General features: G+C 42.3%; 1 protein-coding gene across 2 annotated transcripts in view; it reads right to left on the reverse strand.

Moving 5' to 3' along the window:
- Positions 1–18,579, reverse strand: part of smarcc2 (SWI/SNF related BAF chromatin remodeling complex subunit C2) — a 56,609-nt gene extending 38,030 nt beyond the window's left edge. For both annotated transcript variants that reach the window (XM_084317335.1, XM_084317334.1), the window contains exons 1-8: positions 18,458–18,579; positions 16,977–17,096; positions 16,112–16,197; positions 15,761–15,842; positions 8,221–8,313; positions 6,036–6,105; positions 3,172–3,241; positions 230–305 (exon numbers count right to left, since the gene is read on the reverse strand). In XM_084317335.1, the coding sequence (XP_084173461.1) occupies positions 230–305; positions 3,172–3,241; positions 6,036–6,105; positions 8,221–8,313; positions 15,761–15,842; positions 16,112–16,197; positions 16,977–17,096; positions 18,458–18,568 (708 nt within the window). In that variant the 5' untranslated portion in view covers positions 18,569–18,579. The remainder of the gene's footprint in view (positions 1–229; positions 306–3,171; positions 3,242–6,035; positions 6,106–8,220; positions 8,314–15,760; positions 15,843–16,111; positions 16,198–16,976; positions 17,097–18,457) is intronic.
- Between the last annotated feature and the right edge of the window lie 217 nt (positions 18,580–18,796).

The raw sequence follows: 18,796 nt of genomic DNA on the forward strand, positions 1-18,796 counted from the left end.
ACAGCCAATTGTATCAGTGTGAGAGGCCAGCCAAGCTGATAGCAACGCCGGGAGCTGGATTCGAACAGGCGAATCCTAGTGTCTCCCGGTGTTGGTGACCGCCCCTCTTTTATTGATCCTCCAATCACCACTGACAGGGCGGGGCGGGGTCTATTGTAACAATAGTTACACAGTTACATTGTTTCAATCAGCAGGAGCCGCTGAACACTATGCACTATGCTTCACTCACCTTCCTGGGCTTCTCTGGACTGGGAGGGTCCTCCACTCCAGCCTCCACCTCACTGGCTGAGATCCACGTGTCGTAGCTGACAGGGGCCAGAGGTCAAGAGGTCAGAGGAGAGACTACAAGTATGTACTGGTTGAAATAGCACAGGGAGGGCAACGCGTGACTAGAGTAGGTCCACGGGAATGTGCCCCGTGGGGGGAATCCTGAACAGGGCTCTGGCGTTAAACAAAGAGGGAATTATCACAATGTTTATCTGAATCTATAACAATACTCATAACCATATCCTGTAAAGTAACTCAGGAGCCCGCTTCAACCAGATTATTGTATTGTAAATGAGGACTAATTTATTTTACTGAACTATTTTATTGCACTGTAGTACTGCATACTTTTACTGTCTATTCTATTTTATAAAAGAAATGTACTGCACTTTTCTATTTAATTTGTATTCTTTGTATTACTGCCTATTTTAAAACTGAATCAAACTGTAAACAGAGAGGCCTATTGGGATGTTAGATCCTAATATGAAAAACTGTGTTTTGCTATCCTTTTATGCTAATTTTATATGTAATTTTATGCCATAGAATCAAACCATAAACAAAGTGGCCTATTGGGATGCTAGATCCTAATGTGAAATCTTAGATTTGATACTCTATGTCTGCACTTTGCCTGTCTTTTTTCTGCTGTAAAGCACTTTGAGCTGCAATTCTTGCATGAAAGGTGCTATACAAATACAGTTTATTATTATAACACAGAGGGAGGAATAACATCTAGTTAGATCACTGACTGCAATGCGATGACTGACTGGAAGCGGTTCAGTTCCCCCAGCTTCAGGTTGCTGTTTATAGAGGACTATATATGCAGCCCAATGCAGTCATGGATGGTTTGTTATTCCAGTGCATAACATCGAGCCGCAACGTTAATATTTAATATAGTAACAACAAGGCACTTCCAAATTCTGAGCAAGATATGATCCAACGCTCTGACTTCTAGACGACGCAGAGGGGCGAGTGTTGTAGTACTCTGCTCCGAGTCCTGGACTGATTTGCAGGACTTGTGACTCGACTTGGACTTGGAGTCGAGCACTGACTGCATTCCGAAAGGTGCAGACGAGGAGTCAGACTTGTTAATTGATAAACACAGTAATTTCTTTTTTGTAATAGGCCCTAATCATTTGGCATAAGATATTGGTGGCTAATGCATTTGTTTGGCTATTGTGTCACAAAGTAAATAAACTCCCTTTGAAATGGTGACCGCTGTGTCATTTATGTTTAATGTAGACCTTTTTTTATTTGTACGTCAGCTCTTTGACTGCCAGAGTGGAGTGGACTCTATACCTTGATGACTTGGACTCGGACTCGGGTAATGGGGACTAGACTCGGGCTCTTCTTTGGTGACTCGGACTCGAGACTCAACTCAAGATTTAGTGACTCGACTACAACACTGGTAAGCAGGGTTCGAAATTAACAGGGGCTTGGGGCATAATGCCCTTGAAGATGGACAAAATGCCCTCGAAAATCAGTTAAGGGGGGCACTTAATGCCCCCGACAGTTTACTAATTATATATATATTTATCCGGTAATGGAGCGTCTGTATCGTACGGTTCAGATGACGCGCAAATAAAAAAATTCATTTGGCGGAGCCGGTGTTCTGCACTGGCTGCAGGCAGCAGCAGCAGCAGCAGCACTGTAGCCAGGTGCTAGTCAGTTTGTGTAAAAATGGCACGCACAATATAAATCAATCTTCATTACGACTTTAAAAACATAGCCATTAACATTACATAGGCCTACACACATCTTGCCATAGCAGTTCGTAAACACAACGCACGTTTTAACTATGGTAGCCGGACGCAGCCCGCAAGCTAATACTGTACAGTCAATGAAATGTCACCGTAGCTACTGTAGCAGAGGAGGAAATGGGAGTCTGAGAGGCGGGGTGTTTAAAGACAATGATAGGCGTTTATTCAACATCCAAGAAGGCTAACATACAACTGTGTTTTATTAACTCCAACCGGGACTATTGCCGCTTTCCCACTGCATGCCATCACCTCCTAACGTTACCGGAGCTGATAATAACATTGCCTGAGCTGAAGGTGCGTGACACTAAAATGTCCGTGGGGACCCGGCGCCAACCCATAGATAGTTCCAACTCACCGAATTGCGTAATCCACCACAGATGCACTCAATATTTAAATAATGTTAGTCTAAATAAATGTAGACAGAAACATAATAATTTCAAGCAGAAAACGAATCTTTCCATTAAGAACTGACAATCAGGGAATTTAAACATGGTTGACATTGTTTTTGTGTGTTTATATTAATTAAAGAAAGGAAAGTCTAGTGCTGGCTGAGCATATTGTTTGTTTGCACTAAGTTAATACTTTGACAAATGTAGCCTATATTTTTCAGTCAGTTCGGTCTTTGTGTGCCAAACATTATTTAAGGCTGTAAACACTGTAAACCTTTTATTTTTAATAAATGAGAAGCATGTTTAGATTTGAGTGTTACAATTTTTTTAATAAAGATTAACGTATATCGAACTGAAAACCGTGACCCCAAAATCGTGATACGAACCAAACCGTCCATTTTGTGAACCGTCCCACCCCTACCGTTTATCATAAAAATTCAGTGCCCCCGAAATACAAAAAAAAGCCCCCGAAAATCAATTAAGGGGGGCAAAAAAAGCCCTTGAAAAAAAATGTTAATTTCTAACCCTGCTGGTAAGTGTTACTTATTGTATGCTCTCATCTAAGATATTGAAAGCAATATATATATATATTTTTTTTTTACCAAATACTATAGGAATTGGCAATATCTTTCCCCACTGAAACGAGTTTTGTGAACCGTTCTGCCCCTACTAGTTATTTTGTAATTTGTAAATATTTTGTGTTATTCCCTGTGTTATATGTGTTATAAGTTATAACACGGTATTACAAGCAGAGAACTCACCTGTCAGGGAAGTAGCCCCAGTGGAGCAGGACCTGCTTGTCTCTCTTCATCACAGGACGAACCCACTCCTCTAAACCAGAGGACAGAACAGGCTGTTAGCTCAACGCTACTAGAGCACGAACCCACTCCTCTAAACCAGAGGACAGAACAGGCTGTTAGCTCAACGCTACTAGAGCACGAACCCACTCCTCTAAACCAGAGGACAGAACAGGCTGTTAGCTCAACGCTACTAGAGCACGAACCCACTCCTCTAAACCAGAGGACAGAACAGGCTGTTAGCTCAACGCTACTAGAGCACGAACCCACTCCTCTAAACCAGAGGACAGAACAGGCTGTTAGCTCAACGCTACTAGAGCACGAACCCACTCCTCTAAACCAGCGGACAGAACAGGCTGTTAGCTCAACGCTACTAGAGCACGAACCCACTCCTCTAAACCAGCGGACAGAACAGGCTGTTAGCTCAACGCTACTAGAGCACGAACCCACTCCTCTAAACCAGCGGACAGAACAGGCTGTTAGCTCAACGCTACTAGAGCACGAACCCACTCCTCTAAACCAGAGGACAGAACAGGCTGTTAGCTCAACGCTACTAGAGCACGAACCCACTCCTCTAAACCAGCGGACAGAACAGGCTGTTAGCTCAACGCTACTAGAGCACGAACCCACTCCTCTAAACCAGCGGACAGAACAGGCTGTTAGCTCAACGCTACTAGAGCACGAACCCACTCCTCTAAACCAGCGGACAGAACAGGCTGTTAGCTCAACGCTACTAGAGCACAAACAAGTCACCTGCAATCAGACTCGTATGCCACGCTGCTAATGTTGATGTATATAGTATGACATATTGTTGAGAGATTAGATTAAAATGTATTGTCATCATACAGCACAAGTACAGTACAACGTAAAAGAAGTTTGGCATCCAACCAGAGTGCAAATGTAACAGTAAAGCCCAATAGTAATATACAATGTACAGGTGATTAAACTGGGTATAAAATATATAAACGAGTACTACTGAGTAATAGTGCTAATCACACTACATGTACAGAGTTGTAGAATTAATATAGGTATAAAGACACTATGGCAGTAAGTCATACTGGCCAACAGCGTAACTAGAGTAGGTAAGGGTTATGTACAGATATAGTATCTACAGATATGCAAAAAGAATTATATGCAGCTATGTACAGACAGATGTGGATATATATATACGGTAAGAATAAATATATGTACGGTATATACAGCATTATTGTACATACTATCATACAGAGTTATATACAGGTGTAGGTATATAAAAGGAATATATGCAGGTATATTCAGACAGATATGGATATATATGCTGTAAATATAAATATATAAATGTGGGATGTAGTGTACATTATGTCATGCTGCCTGTGTGCACTGTACATTATGTCATGCTGTCTGTCTGCACTGTACATTATGTCATGCTGTCCTTAACACTTTCATGGCCAACCACGTATACGTTATTGACTAGTTTTTGCTTTTATTCCATTTTAATATGCTACTCAATGTCACAGAGCTGTATGTTGGCTGGAAAATGCCTTTGGGATTCGGAAAAGTGCATTACCGGCCAGATCCTGGTAGTGGCGCTGTCTCGAGAATGGAGTAATGCTTGTTTCAGACCTGGTGTAATTTTATTTTCATTCCGGGTAAATTTTTCTGTTAGCCTGAAGCTGACCACTTCAACCGATCGCCTGGAATACTTATTGCGACGCCGAATTCAGTATGCAGTAAAGGAATATAGCATCAGCCAATGGACATATCGATCTACCAGATGGCGATCAATAACTGGGAAATTCTTTTTGGAATCCAACCGGCCACAGGTAAGAGCGATTTGACGTCAATTTCAGCCTGATCGGGCCTTGTTATCATAGCCAACCCCCGATCAGCGCATGTTGTTGTAATAACGAATGCCGTTATTGGTAATCAATAATCAGAAACGACTCCCCCCCCCCCCCCCCCCTTTCATGCATTCATGGTGGACCATGATACCGAACATATGCATTTAGATTTTTAACTGTAGCTTGTGTAGGGCCGAAACGCCAATCGATTTAACGCTATTAGCTTAGCGCCCTACAACTAGCTTTGCAGGAATTACCCTAGACCAATCTGGTATATAGTTCATATTCACGACGCTATAAAATGGGAACGTAGTGATGAAAAAATTATTTCTTTATGGCATATTGAAGGGAAGGTTGATACTGTCAATTGACAATGACAATGGACACATAGCAATAATATAAAATATAGATTTAGCTCTACAAACAACCTCACGCATAGTGAAACGTTGTTATGAGAAGCTGGCCTCATAGAGTGAGATTAGACGGATCCAAATGGCCGGGAATGTGTTAAGTAATGTGTGTCAGTAATAGGGCTGCACGATTCTTGCTAAAATGTGAATCATGATTTTTCTCTCTAAGAATTGAGATCACGATTCTCTCACACGATTCTTATTTTCTCAATAAAATCATTAAACAGACAACATAACATATATCAAAGTGCTTGACTTAAACTTAAACATAACATATATGAAAGTGCTTGACTTAAACTTAAAAGTCTCTTGTAACATACAAAATAACTCAAGTCAGAATCGTCATCATTTAAAAAAAGTGAAGTAAAAAGTAAAAAAGAAATATATATATAATTATTTTTAAATAAAAGAAAATTGTCATAATTTCTAAATGAGATTGCATAGGTCTATGAATCAAGATCGTGATTTATTTTCGATTAATCATGCATCCCTAGTCAGTAATGTCCTGGGGAACTATGCGAGTTATTGATGTCTCAACATTAGACAAATAAACAGAATTTACTCAAAAGTTAGGTCAGAATACTAAAGTTATGCTCACCTTCCTCCAGACTTGCGGGGATGGGAACCACCACATGGGAGCTGGAGGCCTTGTCTTCCGTCACTGAGCCCTGCGCGAGACAACGTCCAGATTAACTATCATCACGGCTAATGAAGATAAGAACTCAGTGTTCTTGGTTTCATCCCGAGGGCGAGAGAATCACAGGGGAGTTTCACACGGATGAAGCCCGAGTTTGAGAGAAGGAAGTGTTGCCAGTGGAGAGATCTGAAGTGAAAGCAGACTATGAATCTGACTAATACATGTCTGTCATTTAATACACTGCTTGTACTGCCTCGTATGAGAACTAATGCCTTACTGACATCTTTTATGTATAGGTCAATATCTGTCTGGAATAATCTGCCTCCATATTTCTGCTGCATTTATAGTAAATCTTTTTAATTTTTTTTTTAAATAAACTAGAATTGTTATCTAAGACTGTGATTCGTTTGTTGCTTGTATTGTTCGTATTGTTTCATTTGTCATCTCAGGTGTCCTACTTAAAGGAACACGCCAACATTTGGGGAAATTAGCTTACCGTCTTATCCAGAGAGAGACAAGAAGAGGCTATGTCCGCTTCCATTCATTGTGCTAAGCTAGGCTAACGTACAGCCAGATAGCTTTCTACTGAACGCACAGAGAGAAAACTGGCGTATCCATCTTCTAGTCTCTCTCTGGAGAAGACGATAAGCTAATTTCCCAAAATGTTGACGTGTTCCTTTAAGATAAGTGAAGTCTTATTATCTATTGTGTGTTGAGTTCTGGTTTTATAGTATTTGCTATGGTGTGGTTTTACTTGTCGATTGTGTTTTATGTGTTTTACTCCAGGAAAACTAGCTGCTCTGACATCAGCTAATGGAGATCCTTAGTGAAAACTAAACCACTGTGAGAAGTGTCCTTGGTCTCTTCTGGGACATGGAAGACAGTGGCTCAGGAGGTAGAGCAGTCGTCTGGCAATCCGGAGGTTCCCGGTTTGATTCCCGCTCCTCCCGGGCAGCGTGTCGATGTGTCCTTGAGCAAGACACTTAACCCCTAATTGCACCCGATTAGCAGGTTGGCACCTTGCATGGTTGCCTCCGCCGTCAGTGTGTGAGTGTGTGTGTGAATGAATGGGTAAAATGTGAGTAACAAATTGTAAAGCGCTTTGGATAAAAACGCTATATAAAAAAGCAGCCATTTACCATTTACCATCTTACTGGGACATGGAGGACAGATATCTGGTGTCTCTTGATGGGATATGAAGGACAGATATCTGGTGTCTCTTGATGGGATATGAAGGACAGATACCTGGTGTCTCTTGATGAGACATGAAGGACAGATATCTGGTGTCTCTTGATGGGACATGAAGGACAGATACCTGGTGTCTCTTGATGGGATATGAAGGACAGATACCTGGTGTCTCTTGATGAGACATGAAGGACAGATATCTGGTCTCTCTTGATGGGACATGGAGGACAGATACCTGGTGTCTCCTCTGGGACATGAAGGACAGATACCTGGTGTCTCTTCTGGGACATGAAGGACAGATACCTGGTGTCTCTTCTGGGACATGAAGGACAGATACCTGGTGTCTCTTCTGGGACATGGAGGACAGATACCTGGTGTCTCTTCTGGGACATGGAGGACAGATACCTGGTGTCTCTTGACGGGACATGAAGGACAGATACCTGGTGTCTCTTGACGGGACATGAAGGACAGATACCTGGTGTCTCTTGACGGGACATGAAGGACAGATACCTGGTGTCTCTTCTGGGACATGGAGGACAGATACCTGGTGTCTCTTGACGGGACATGAAGGACAGATACCTGGTGTCTCTTGACGGGACATGGAGGACAGATACCTGGTGTCTCTTGACGGGACATGGAGGACAGATACCTGGTGTCTCTTGACGGGACATGGAGGACAGATACCTGGTGTCTCTTCTGGGACATGGAGGACAGATACCTGGTGTCTCTTGACGGGACATGGAGGACAGATACCTGGTGTCTCTTCTGGGACATGGAGGACAGATACCTGGTGTCTCTTGATGGGACATGGAGGACAGATACCTGGTGTCTCTTGACGGGACATGGAGGACAGATACCTGGTGTCTCTTCTGGGACATGGAGGACAGATACCTGGTGTCTCTTGATGGGACATGGAGGACAGATACCTGGTGTCTCTTGACGGGACATGGAGGACAGATACCTGGTGTCTCTTGATGATGTCCTTCAGTTTCCCCAGCAGCTTGGCTTCTATGTCGGAGCTCAGGTAGATCACAGGTCGACTCAGACAGTTGTTCTAGAAGGAGACAAGGAGCAGGAGACAATGAGACATGGAGACATGGAGCAGGAGACATGGAGCAGGAGACATGGAGACATGGAACAGGAGACATGGAGCAGGAGACATGGAGACATGGAACAGGAGACATGGAGACATGGAGCAGGAGACATGGAGACATGGAGCAGGAGACATGGAGACATGGAGCAGGAGACATGGAGCAGGAGACATGGAGCAGGAGACCAGGAGACATGGAGCAGGAGACATGGAGCAGGAGACCAGGAGACATGGAGACATGGAGCAGGAGACATGGAGCAGGAGACCAGGAGACATGGAGACATGGAGCAGGAGACATGGAGCAGGAGACCAGGAGACATGGAGCAGGAGACCAGGAGACATGGAGCAGGAGACCAGGAGACATGGAGACATGGAGCAGGAGACATGGAGACATGGAGCAGAAGACATGGAGACATGGAGCAGGAGACCAGGAGACATGGAGCAGGAGACATGGAGACATGGAGCAGGAGACATGGAGACATGGAGACATGGAGCAGGAGAGTGAGTCACCTATTTTCCTAAACCTATTTTCTGGAAAATGCACTTTTTTGAGAAAAGAAAAGTGTTGTTTTCTTGCAGAATGCTATTTCTTAAGGATACCCAATACAATAAACAGTTTTTGGACTATATTACTGTATTATGTGTTAACAATACCGACCAGGTATTAGTGCCTTGCAGGAGGTTTTGCTCTTCGGCCATCAATACATACATACATACATACATACATACATACATACATACATACAGACAGACAGACAGACAGACAGACAGACAGACAGACAGACAGACAGACAGACAGACAGACAGACAGACAGACATACATACATACATACATACATACATACATACATACATACATACATACATACATACATACATACATACATACATACATACATACATACATACATAAATAACGCATAAATGCTGCTGAGCAATATGGGGCAGCTTATTCCTTGGATTTAAACCCAAAGTTACAAGTCTTGGTGTTATCATAGACTCAGACTTAAGCTTTAAATCACAACAAGGTGACAAAAACATCATTCTTCCACCTTAGAAACATGGCTTAAGGACGGCCATTTATAAATCAAAAGGACGCTGAAAAACGGATCCATGGCTTTATCTTAAGCCGACTTGACTACTGTAACTCCTCACCGGCCTCCCAAAAAAAACACAGAATGACTCAAACTCATTAAAAACTCTGCAGCTAGGCTATTAACTAGAACCAAGAGGAGCGACCACACCAGCCCAGTGTTAGCTACTCTGCAGCTAGGCTATTAACTAGAACCAAGAGGAGAGACCACATCAGCCCAGTGTTAGCTACTCTGCAGCTAGGCTATTAACTAGAACCAAGAGGAGAGACCACATCAGCCCAGTGTTAGCTACTCTGCAGCTAGGCTATTAACTAGAACCAAGAGGAGAGACCACACCAGCCCAGTGTTAGCTACTCTGCAGCTAGGCTATTAACTAGAACCAAGAGGAGAGACCACACCAGCCCAGTGTTAGCTACTCTGCAGCTAGGCTATTAACTAGAACCAAGAGGAGAGACCACACCAGCCCAGTGTTAGCTACTCTGCAGCTAGGCTATTAACTAGAACCAAGAGGAGAGACCACCTCAGCCGAGTGTTAGCTACCTTGCACTGGCATCCGTTAACATTTAAGAATCGATTAGAACATTACGATCATCTACTAAGGGTTTATTGAAGGCTCCCAACCACAGCCAAAAGAAAATCGGGGGCGTAGCCGTAGCGAATTATGCACAAAAGCTATGGAACACCCTGCCTGTGGACATTAGGGAGGCTAGATCACTAAATATTTTCAGAAGTAAGCTAAAAACATACCTCTACAGTCTACACCAGGGGTCGGCAATTAGGTTTGGCGGCGGACAAATTTTTCCGGCGGGCCAAAGCCAAAAACAATGGCTAATTTAATATAATGATAGTGATTTTTTTTTAACTCTGTCAAAATAAACGAGCTGCATAGGTGGCATAATAAACTGTAAATGACATATACATGCACTGAACATTATACCTTTGTCTTTTTTCCATTGTATTATAAAGCGCCTCTCTATCGGTCTATCCTACATTACGTGCGCGCAACCGTCTATCTGACGGCCACGGACCGGTTTAATGAATGTTTAATGTTAAAACTGTCGATTTATATGGAATTCGTTAAACTTATCCATTGTCTTACTTATTATTATACTTATTGAATCTCAAACAAGCCTCGTCTTGTTAAATGAGACGGTCTGGTCTGGAGGAGACTGGGGCTGACGCATCCAGATTGGGGAATCCCCCGCGATCGATTATTGACACTTCCGCTAAATATATTAATCTAGCTACTAACTGGGGAGACTGATCAATTACGGATAAAGGAATATAGTGGGACGATCGATTATGATAGTTAACCTTGTTAGATGAGGCTGCACTGGAAATGGAGCTAATGGACTTCCGAATGTCTCGTAATTCAAATACCTATAGCACCGTCATTTCAGGAACTTCTTCAAGCACTCTTTTTGTTTAAAGTTAATTGCATTGTTTTTGCATTGTTTTTAATTGCATTACTGTTCACATGCATGTGTGGTGCCGTCAGTCATGAGTAAAGATAAAGCTTGAATGACTTAACGGAACGTAGGCCAAGTGCGTCCACATTTTTATAGGATTCTATCACATTTTCATAACAATAGCACCCTGCGCCGTTTTCATTGAGGTTTCTTACAAATTAACGATGCTTTATCTTGTCCTTTATATGCCGATTATCATTAGAATCTTAAATTGTACCATATGTCCCCCTTTAGACAACATATGTAATGCTACCAGCGCACTTTTGTTAAGATAATTAGTTGGCCATTCGCGGTCGCTATACCGAGGTCGCAGTAATAGTTTAACGCTGTTCAGATCACGTCGGAGAATATAGACCCATCCCAGTGACCTGCGACCTGTGCTAACGCTCTTGGGAAATGCAGTGTTGTAGTTCTCAACATTTTCAGCCTTTAATTTTAAACCAATGCTGCCATCTACTGACAACAAAAAAGTGTTGTCTAATCGTCACCTTGAGAGCTACTTCCGTATACAGCGCCGCCCCAAACCCATTCTAGAGATTCCCACTTTTTGCTGGGAGTGGGGCGTGGCCGTATTTGGTCCCAGACAATAAGAGTGGCTGCAATTGGTCACCGTGACGTTACTGAACTGGTGTTTTTATTTCATGGACTCATGTTTCCCATTTCAGCACCACGCGCTGTCCACCTCACTTTGAGCAAGCCTATATATATATACACAGTACATTGCACCTCACTGCCTATACCTGTTATTCACTCTCAACATGGATAAAACATAAAGTATGCATATAATAAAAATAATATGATGAAAATAAAATAAATATCATATTCTCAAAATAAACTGACGGGCCAGGAATTATTGCTGGCGGGCCAATTTCCCCTGGTCTACACCATAGCCTTTTAATAAACTCTGCTGCTTGGACTCAGACTGTGTTTGCTGTACTGTAGATGAGAACTATTTTATTGCACTTCACTATTGCACTATATTACTACTGTCTATCTTATGCAAATGTGTGTCTCTATTTTATTGCACTGCTCTGAGGGCCCGCGTCCACCTGCCGCATATTTCTGGGCGCAAGCGTCTTTTGTCAATTGATCCCAATGGGGAGGGAGCGTATGCAGCCGCATGCTGCCGCCTATAGGAAATACGCTGCAGTCGGCTTCTTTTTTCAGCGCTTTTCAGCTTTTTTGTGCGGCAGCACCCAGCGTTTAAAGTTGAACACTTCTGAACTTTTCAGAGCGATGCGCTGAGCATCTTTTCAGACAACCAATCACAGCCGTGGCGCTCGTGACACATTCGTAACCTGACACCGGAGTTGCCTGCCTGCCTACCCACAAGAGACAGGAGCAGTATGAGGGCAAGCGTCTGCTGGTTGGTGGTCATTGCGATTCGCGACAAAGCACAAATACACTAATAACTACACGAATACACTAATAAAAAGCTAAAAAAAATCAAAGGGCGAACTGTGGTGTCAGGCAATAACTATATATATAATTAATATACAATAGTGTATTAAAATATGCTATATGTGCAAAACCGCAGCAGTAAAATATGATAAAAAGATGGCTGTCGCTAGATTTCTTTCTCTCTGTCATCTTGCTACAAGGCACACCGCAAGCGCTTCATCCCAGCACTACCGGCGCACTGCCAGCGTTTTTCAGTTGGAAATGTGCGCTAGGTGGACGCATGCCCTTACTCTTGTCTATTTTTTACTCATTCTATGTTTGCACTTTATGCATTGCTTTTATTTTGCATGATTTCCAATACAAGTGGGGCTGGGTAGCGCAGTGGACTAAGCACTCGCCTACCACCGCAGAGATTCTGGGATCGAATCCAGCTGTCAGCGGTACCTCCGGCTTGGTCAGTCGTCCCTACTAACACAATTGGCAGCGTTAGCGGGTGGGAAGCCGGTGGGGTATGTGTCCTGGTCGTTGTAAACTGCGACTCCTACTGGTCGGTCGGGGCGCCTGTTCCCGAATCGATTCGATTTTCGATTAAATTCTATTCCGATTCACAAGGTCCCGAATCGATTCGATTTCCGATTAAATTCGATCCAATGCTATAAAATGTAAATGGTTCAAGGAACCCTCTAACATGTTGCATTGTTAAAAATATCAATGTTTACATTAAGAATAGACTCTCAAGCAGTTACATGAATGTACTTTTTATTGGAACATTGGCTTTTGCATAATATGTCATGTGTCTGGGTGATGTCTCAGTAAGTGGTTTTGTAGATTTGTTGTCCACAATCATTATCTATGTCTGTCACTATAGCCAATGGAAATGCTAGAAATGGTCACGTGAGCTGGGAGAACCAATGGAAAATGCCTATCCCGAGGCCAAACTTAATTGCCAACCCCTGGCAACGACCAGGAAGGGAATTGGCATAACGACTAAATTGGGGGATGAAAAAAATATATATATGTATATATATATTTTTTTTAAGATCGATCTTGAGATTTTATTAATCGATAATCGCTAATTCAAATGAAGATCGATTCAGAATCGGGAAATCGATTTCTTTAACCCATCCCTATGAACAATGCTTCTTAGAATGGGAATACTGAACTGGGATCAGTCAAGTCACATGACCAGATAGATATATATATTTTTTTTTGTATAAGGAAGTTGCATTGTTCATTTCAATACCTGTAATAGTACAGTAGTCCACACACACAGTGTGTCATGTGCATTCAGTTCAGTTGGAATATGACTGTAATACAAACAGTTCAGTTTGTCAGGTACATGCAACACAGATTACAGTGTTTACATCTGTCTGCTTGAGAAAAGACTATGTTCTGCAATAAAAATGATTGAAGTGAGATGAACAGACTGAACTTTATTTTATTAGATAAAACATGTTGAAGTTTTACTTTGCAGTTGAAAAAAGGTAATAAATTAAATTTGATCAAAATATAATAATAATAATAACAATATTAATAATTTTTCCCGCAATACTCAGCGTATCGCGATATTAGGGCTGACCTTCGAAGCTTTTTTTTGGCAATCGAAGCTTTGGGGCCGAGCTTCGATTTTAATTCGAAGCTTTGAGAAAAAAATAATAATTAAAAGAAAATATATTATAATGTACAGCACTTTGGTAAACTTTGTTGTTTTTAAATGTGCTCTATAAATAAAGTGGATTGGATTAATTAATTAAGTAGCCCCTTTCGTGACTGTGACGCAGCCAACAAGGTTTCACTCGGCTGCGCTGCCTGGGTGCAGTGGGGCTGCTCTCACAGCCAACGACATGACATTACATAATTATGTTGCAACCTTCGTCTATCAAGCAAACAATTATATTATATTTAATTTATAATTTATAATTATATCAGACAATGCACCTACAAAAGCAGATGATTACAATTAAATTAGCCAACTTGGTAACACATTAGTCATAGCAGCATAGGCATAGCCTTATTAATGTTTTGTGAGGCGTCGCCGTCATGTACAACGATACTTAAGTTTTTTAGGTGATTTGACAAAGTTGTTGTAGAGGCATTGTCTTTGCATATTTTAAAGTGTAACCACACGTCTGATGACTTCTTCGTCGACATGTCTGCTGCACATGTCCTTGTTGTTTTCAACACAGATAATCTCCACATGCTTGTTGTAGAGAGGTGGAGTCGAGGCGCCGCTTACTTTCGTTTCATTGGAATGGAGGCGCAAGATTTTGGAGGGGGAAACATTTATTTATTTTTTATTTTTTTTTTACTTCGATTAATTTTTTTATGTTCGAAGCTCGTGCCATCGAACGAAGCTTCGAAGTATTTAAGACAGCCCTACGCGATATATTTAGTATCGCGATACTATCGGATCGTGACGCAAGTATCGCGATAGTATCGTATCGTGAGGTCTCTGGCGATTCCCACCCCTAATAGATACAGATACTTTATTAATCCCCTTGGGGAAATTCAGGTATCTTCACTATGCAGTCTGTCCGCTGGCCTCTCATATCAACAAGCCTACTTGGGGAAACTTGATGACGTGACGGGCCAAGAGGAATCATGGGACTTCTTAAAAACACCCCTAATGTGGAAATAGCTTTTTTCATTTTTCTTTTCATTGTTTTTACAGAATGAGAGTTTGTCCCAACACTGAAAACATATGAACCCTTTCACTGCCACAACACAGAAGGTTAACCCTTTCACTGCCATGCGACAAAGGGTTAACCCATTCACTACCACACTACAGAAGGTTAACCCTTTACTATCACACTGCAGACGGAACCGTCTGTAGTGTGATAGTAAAGGGTTAACCTTCTGTAGTGTGGTAGTGAAAGGGTTAAATATATGCATTGTGCCTTTTCTGCAGTTCAGCTGTGACAAGAACCCTCCCTCTTGAAACTAGAATTGCAGCCACAATCACCGTAGTTAAGTGTGTGTGTGAAGATATTTTGATAAAACGTGCATGTACAAGATGGCGGCTTGTGCGTAAATCTTCTCTTTTCTACCTAAAGTTGAACCTAAAATATGTTTCTGACAACATTTATAACGACAATAATGCTATGCTATTGCTGGATCTTGAGTCATATTTGATCTGCGACATCTAGTCTGCCGGTTTGATACAGGTTGTACAGGTTCACCCACCACTGCTAGATGTATGATAATTATCGTATTTGTATGATAAAAGCGGCTTGTTCGTTACAGAAACAGGCTACAGCTCATTGATCCTTTGAAACGCTGTCTTTTCTACAAATTAAAATGCTGTCTTTTCTACTAATTAAAAAAGTGTTATTGGCTCATTTTTTTTTTATAATAATAATAATAATAATAATAATAATAATAATAATAATAATAATAATAATAATAATAATAATAATAATAATAATAATAATATTTCTGGACACTCACCTGTACAAGGGACTTCTCGATGGTCATGAACATCTCCACATTGCGGTCCATCCTGGAAGGATTCTGGAAGTCAAACCTGCGCCTACCAGGAAGTTAGACTGGAGTTACACATGAAGCGACCCCATAGTCAACAACAACACCATGGGTCACGTTTCAATTGATTGACTGAAAACTTTATTAACAGATTGCAGTACCGACCAGTAGGCCCATGCAATATGTCAACATTTACCATTCATCATCTATACGTGATATTTAATTGTCTTCCGTATCACCGAGCCCTACTAACTAGGTACATACTTAGTCATGCAGCAACGTGTGTCTCTGTGAAGCCGGCTAGAAGGACCGTCTTACCATCCTTGGTCGCTCTTGAACTTGTAGGCAGCAGCCAGAATGTGGCAGAGGGAGCCTCCGGATTTAAAGTCCAGAAAACACTTCATCTGGTGGAGACACAGAACAGAGCGGAACGGACGGGTTAGAGAGGACAGAATTAAACAGGTGAGGAAGTGTCAATGTCAATAATCTGAAAAGGTGAATCCAAGGCACTCTTGCATTATAATCCTTTTTACATATCTGTAGATACTATGAATGAATGAATGAATGAATGAATGAATGAATGAATGAATGAATGAATGATCTTTATTGTTATTGTCACAAGAATGGTACAACGAAATTTAAAATGCAGCCCTAGGTGCTAACGGGCACACAGTCCTAGATAATAACAACACAGTCCTAAAATACACAGACTTAAAATAATAAAGACAAGAGTGAGACATAATAGACATAAACTATGTCTATATCTGTACATATCCCTTACCTACTCTTACTAGTTACACTGCTGGTAGCTTGGTGAGAGCTGTGTATATATAACCCACAGGTAGCTTGGTGAGAGCTGTGTATAACCTACTGGTAGCTTGGTGAGAGCTGTGTATATATAGCCTACAGGTAGCTTGGTGAGAGCTGTGTCCTACTGGTAGCTTGGTGAGAGCTGTGTATATAACCCACTGATAGCTTGGTGAGAGCTGTCTATATAACCCACTGGTAGCTTGGTGAGAGGTGTGTATATATAACCTACTGGTAGCTTGGTGAGAGGTGTGTATATATAACCTACTGGTAGCTTGGTGAGAGGTGTGTATATATAACCCACTGGTAGCTTGGTGAGAGGTGTGTATATATAACCCACTGGTAGCTTGGTGAGAGGTGTGTATATATAACCTACTGGTAGCTTGGTGAGAGGGGGATTGCTGACATGTCTTCCAAACACCTCCTCTTGGAACTGCAGCAGCTGGACGACCAGGCTGGACAGAGACTTGTTGGTGGGAGGCTCTGCCTGGATATACTGAGAGAAGAAGAGAGGATGAGGAGGATTGATTGATTGAAAACTTTATTAACAGATTGCAGAATGGGTACAATACAGTACAGCTCAATACTAACAACTGCTAAGAGGATGAAGACCAGAAAAAGACTTTCATCTCGTTTACATAAGGGTCCTCCATTTTCAATTAATCAAGACATTTATGACATACAAATATACGGATAAGAAGAGGGGATGCGAGAAGAGAAGGGGGGTGAGAGGAGATGAGGAGAAGAAATGGGGGATTAGAGGGGGGAAAGGGGGATGAGAGGAAAACAGAGGGAATGAGATAAAAAAAAAAGCGGATGAGAGGAAAAGAAGAGGGAATGAGAGAGAAGGGGTGAAGGGAGAAGATATGGGGTGAGAGAAGAAAAGAGGGGATGAGAGAGAAGAGAGGAGATATGAGGAGAAGAGAGGGATGAGAGAGAAGAGGAGATGGGAGAGAGAAGAGATGATGATAGAGAAGAGAGGATGATAGAGAAGAGAGGAGATGGGTGAAGAAGAGAGGGGATGTAACAGAAGAGAGGATTATAGAGAAGAGGATGATAGAGAAGAGAAGAGAGGGGATGAGATGAGAGAGAGGGGATGAGAGAGAAGAAGAAGAGGGGATGAGAAACGACAGCAGCCTGGAATCACACATTCAGCTGTAGTGTGTATATGGAGCCATGATACAGTGCAGTTTAATGTGTCCTGGAACAGAAACATAATATTATAATATCAACACAGTAACATAATATGTCTAGCAGCTCAACGAACGCCAGCATTTGATATGACGGTTATAGGCTGCCTGAGAGACAATCCTCGTTGGATAATTTCAGATAGAAAACGTGTCTGTTAGGTGGGGAAATAATAAATCAGTATGGGAACAACAAGGGGAGTATTTCAGAAAGCAGGCCTTGTGTTTTATTATGAGTCTGGAGCGTCGTGGAGATGTTTCCAACACAACAGAACCAACACGACCAGCAGCAGCATCAGGACTAACGACGCGCCACTAAATCTCCACATCTGGACTGAGTCTCTGTGAGGCTGTGCCGTTAGCTCGTAGCTTAGCTTAGCTGTCTGGCTCAGTCAGGATCATAAATACACCTTCCCAGAACCAAACACGTCCTATTTCTACACGCCATCAGACAGGAAAAGGGCGACGCTAAGCGAAGTCACTGGCCTCAGCATCCATTAGTCTACATTAGTCTCCATTAGTGTCCCTGAGAGGAGAACAGCTGGACGGGTCCGCAGCATCTCTCACACCCTCCTCCTCTTTGTCACTCATGCAGCACATTCCTCCCCGCGTTGCGCCGTCACGCTGCGCGTTCACTGCGTATAATTGCAAGAAAAAACACGGGCAGTACCTTTTTGTAATTCTTCCCCAACCACACGCGGACATTATCAAACTGGGAAACGGTATCAGACGCTTCGAAATATTTTACATTCGGGCCGCCGTCTTTCTTCCGCACCGCCATCTTTGCCTGCAGATAAAATTGTCCGACGCCGACCGCCCCCTGCCGGCGAACTGGCGACAACGCAGCGCTCCACCTGCACACGGAGGCTGTAATGAGAGCGTGTGGACGGCAGGTGGAGTGGTTGTGTAAAGAATGTAGTGGTACGTCCAGGAAAGGAAGATCTTACTGATCTGAACATACTTTGCTTATAGGACCACAAACCAGAAGGTATTACTACTGCCTTCTGCT

The sequence above is a fragment of the Notolepis coatsorum genome (assembly GCF_963971535.1).
Source record: "Notolepis coatsorum genome assembly, chromosome: 6".
NCBI classification, from domain to species: Eukaryota; Metazoa; Chordata; class Actinopteri; order Aulopiformes; family Paralepididae; genus Notolepis; species Notolepis coatsorum.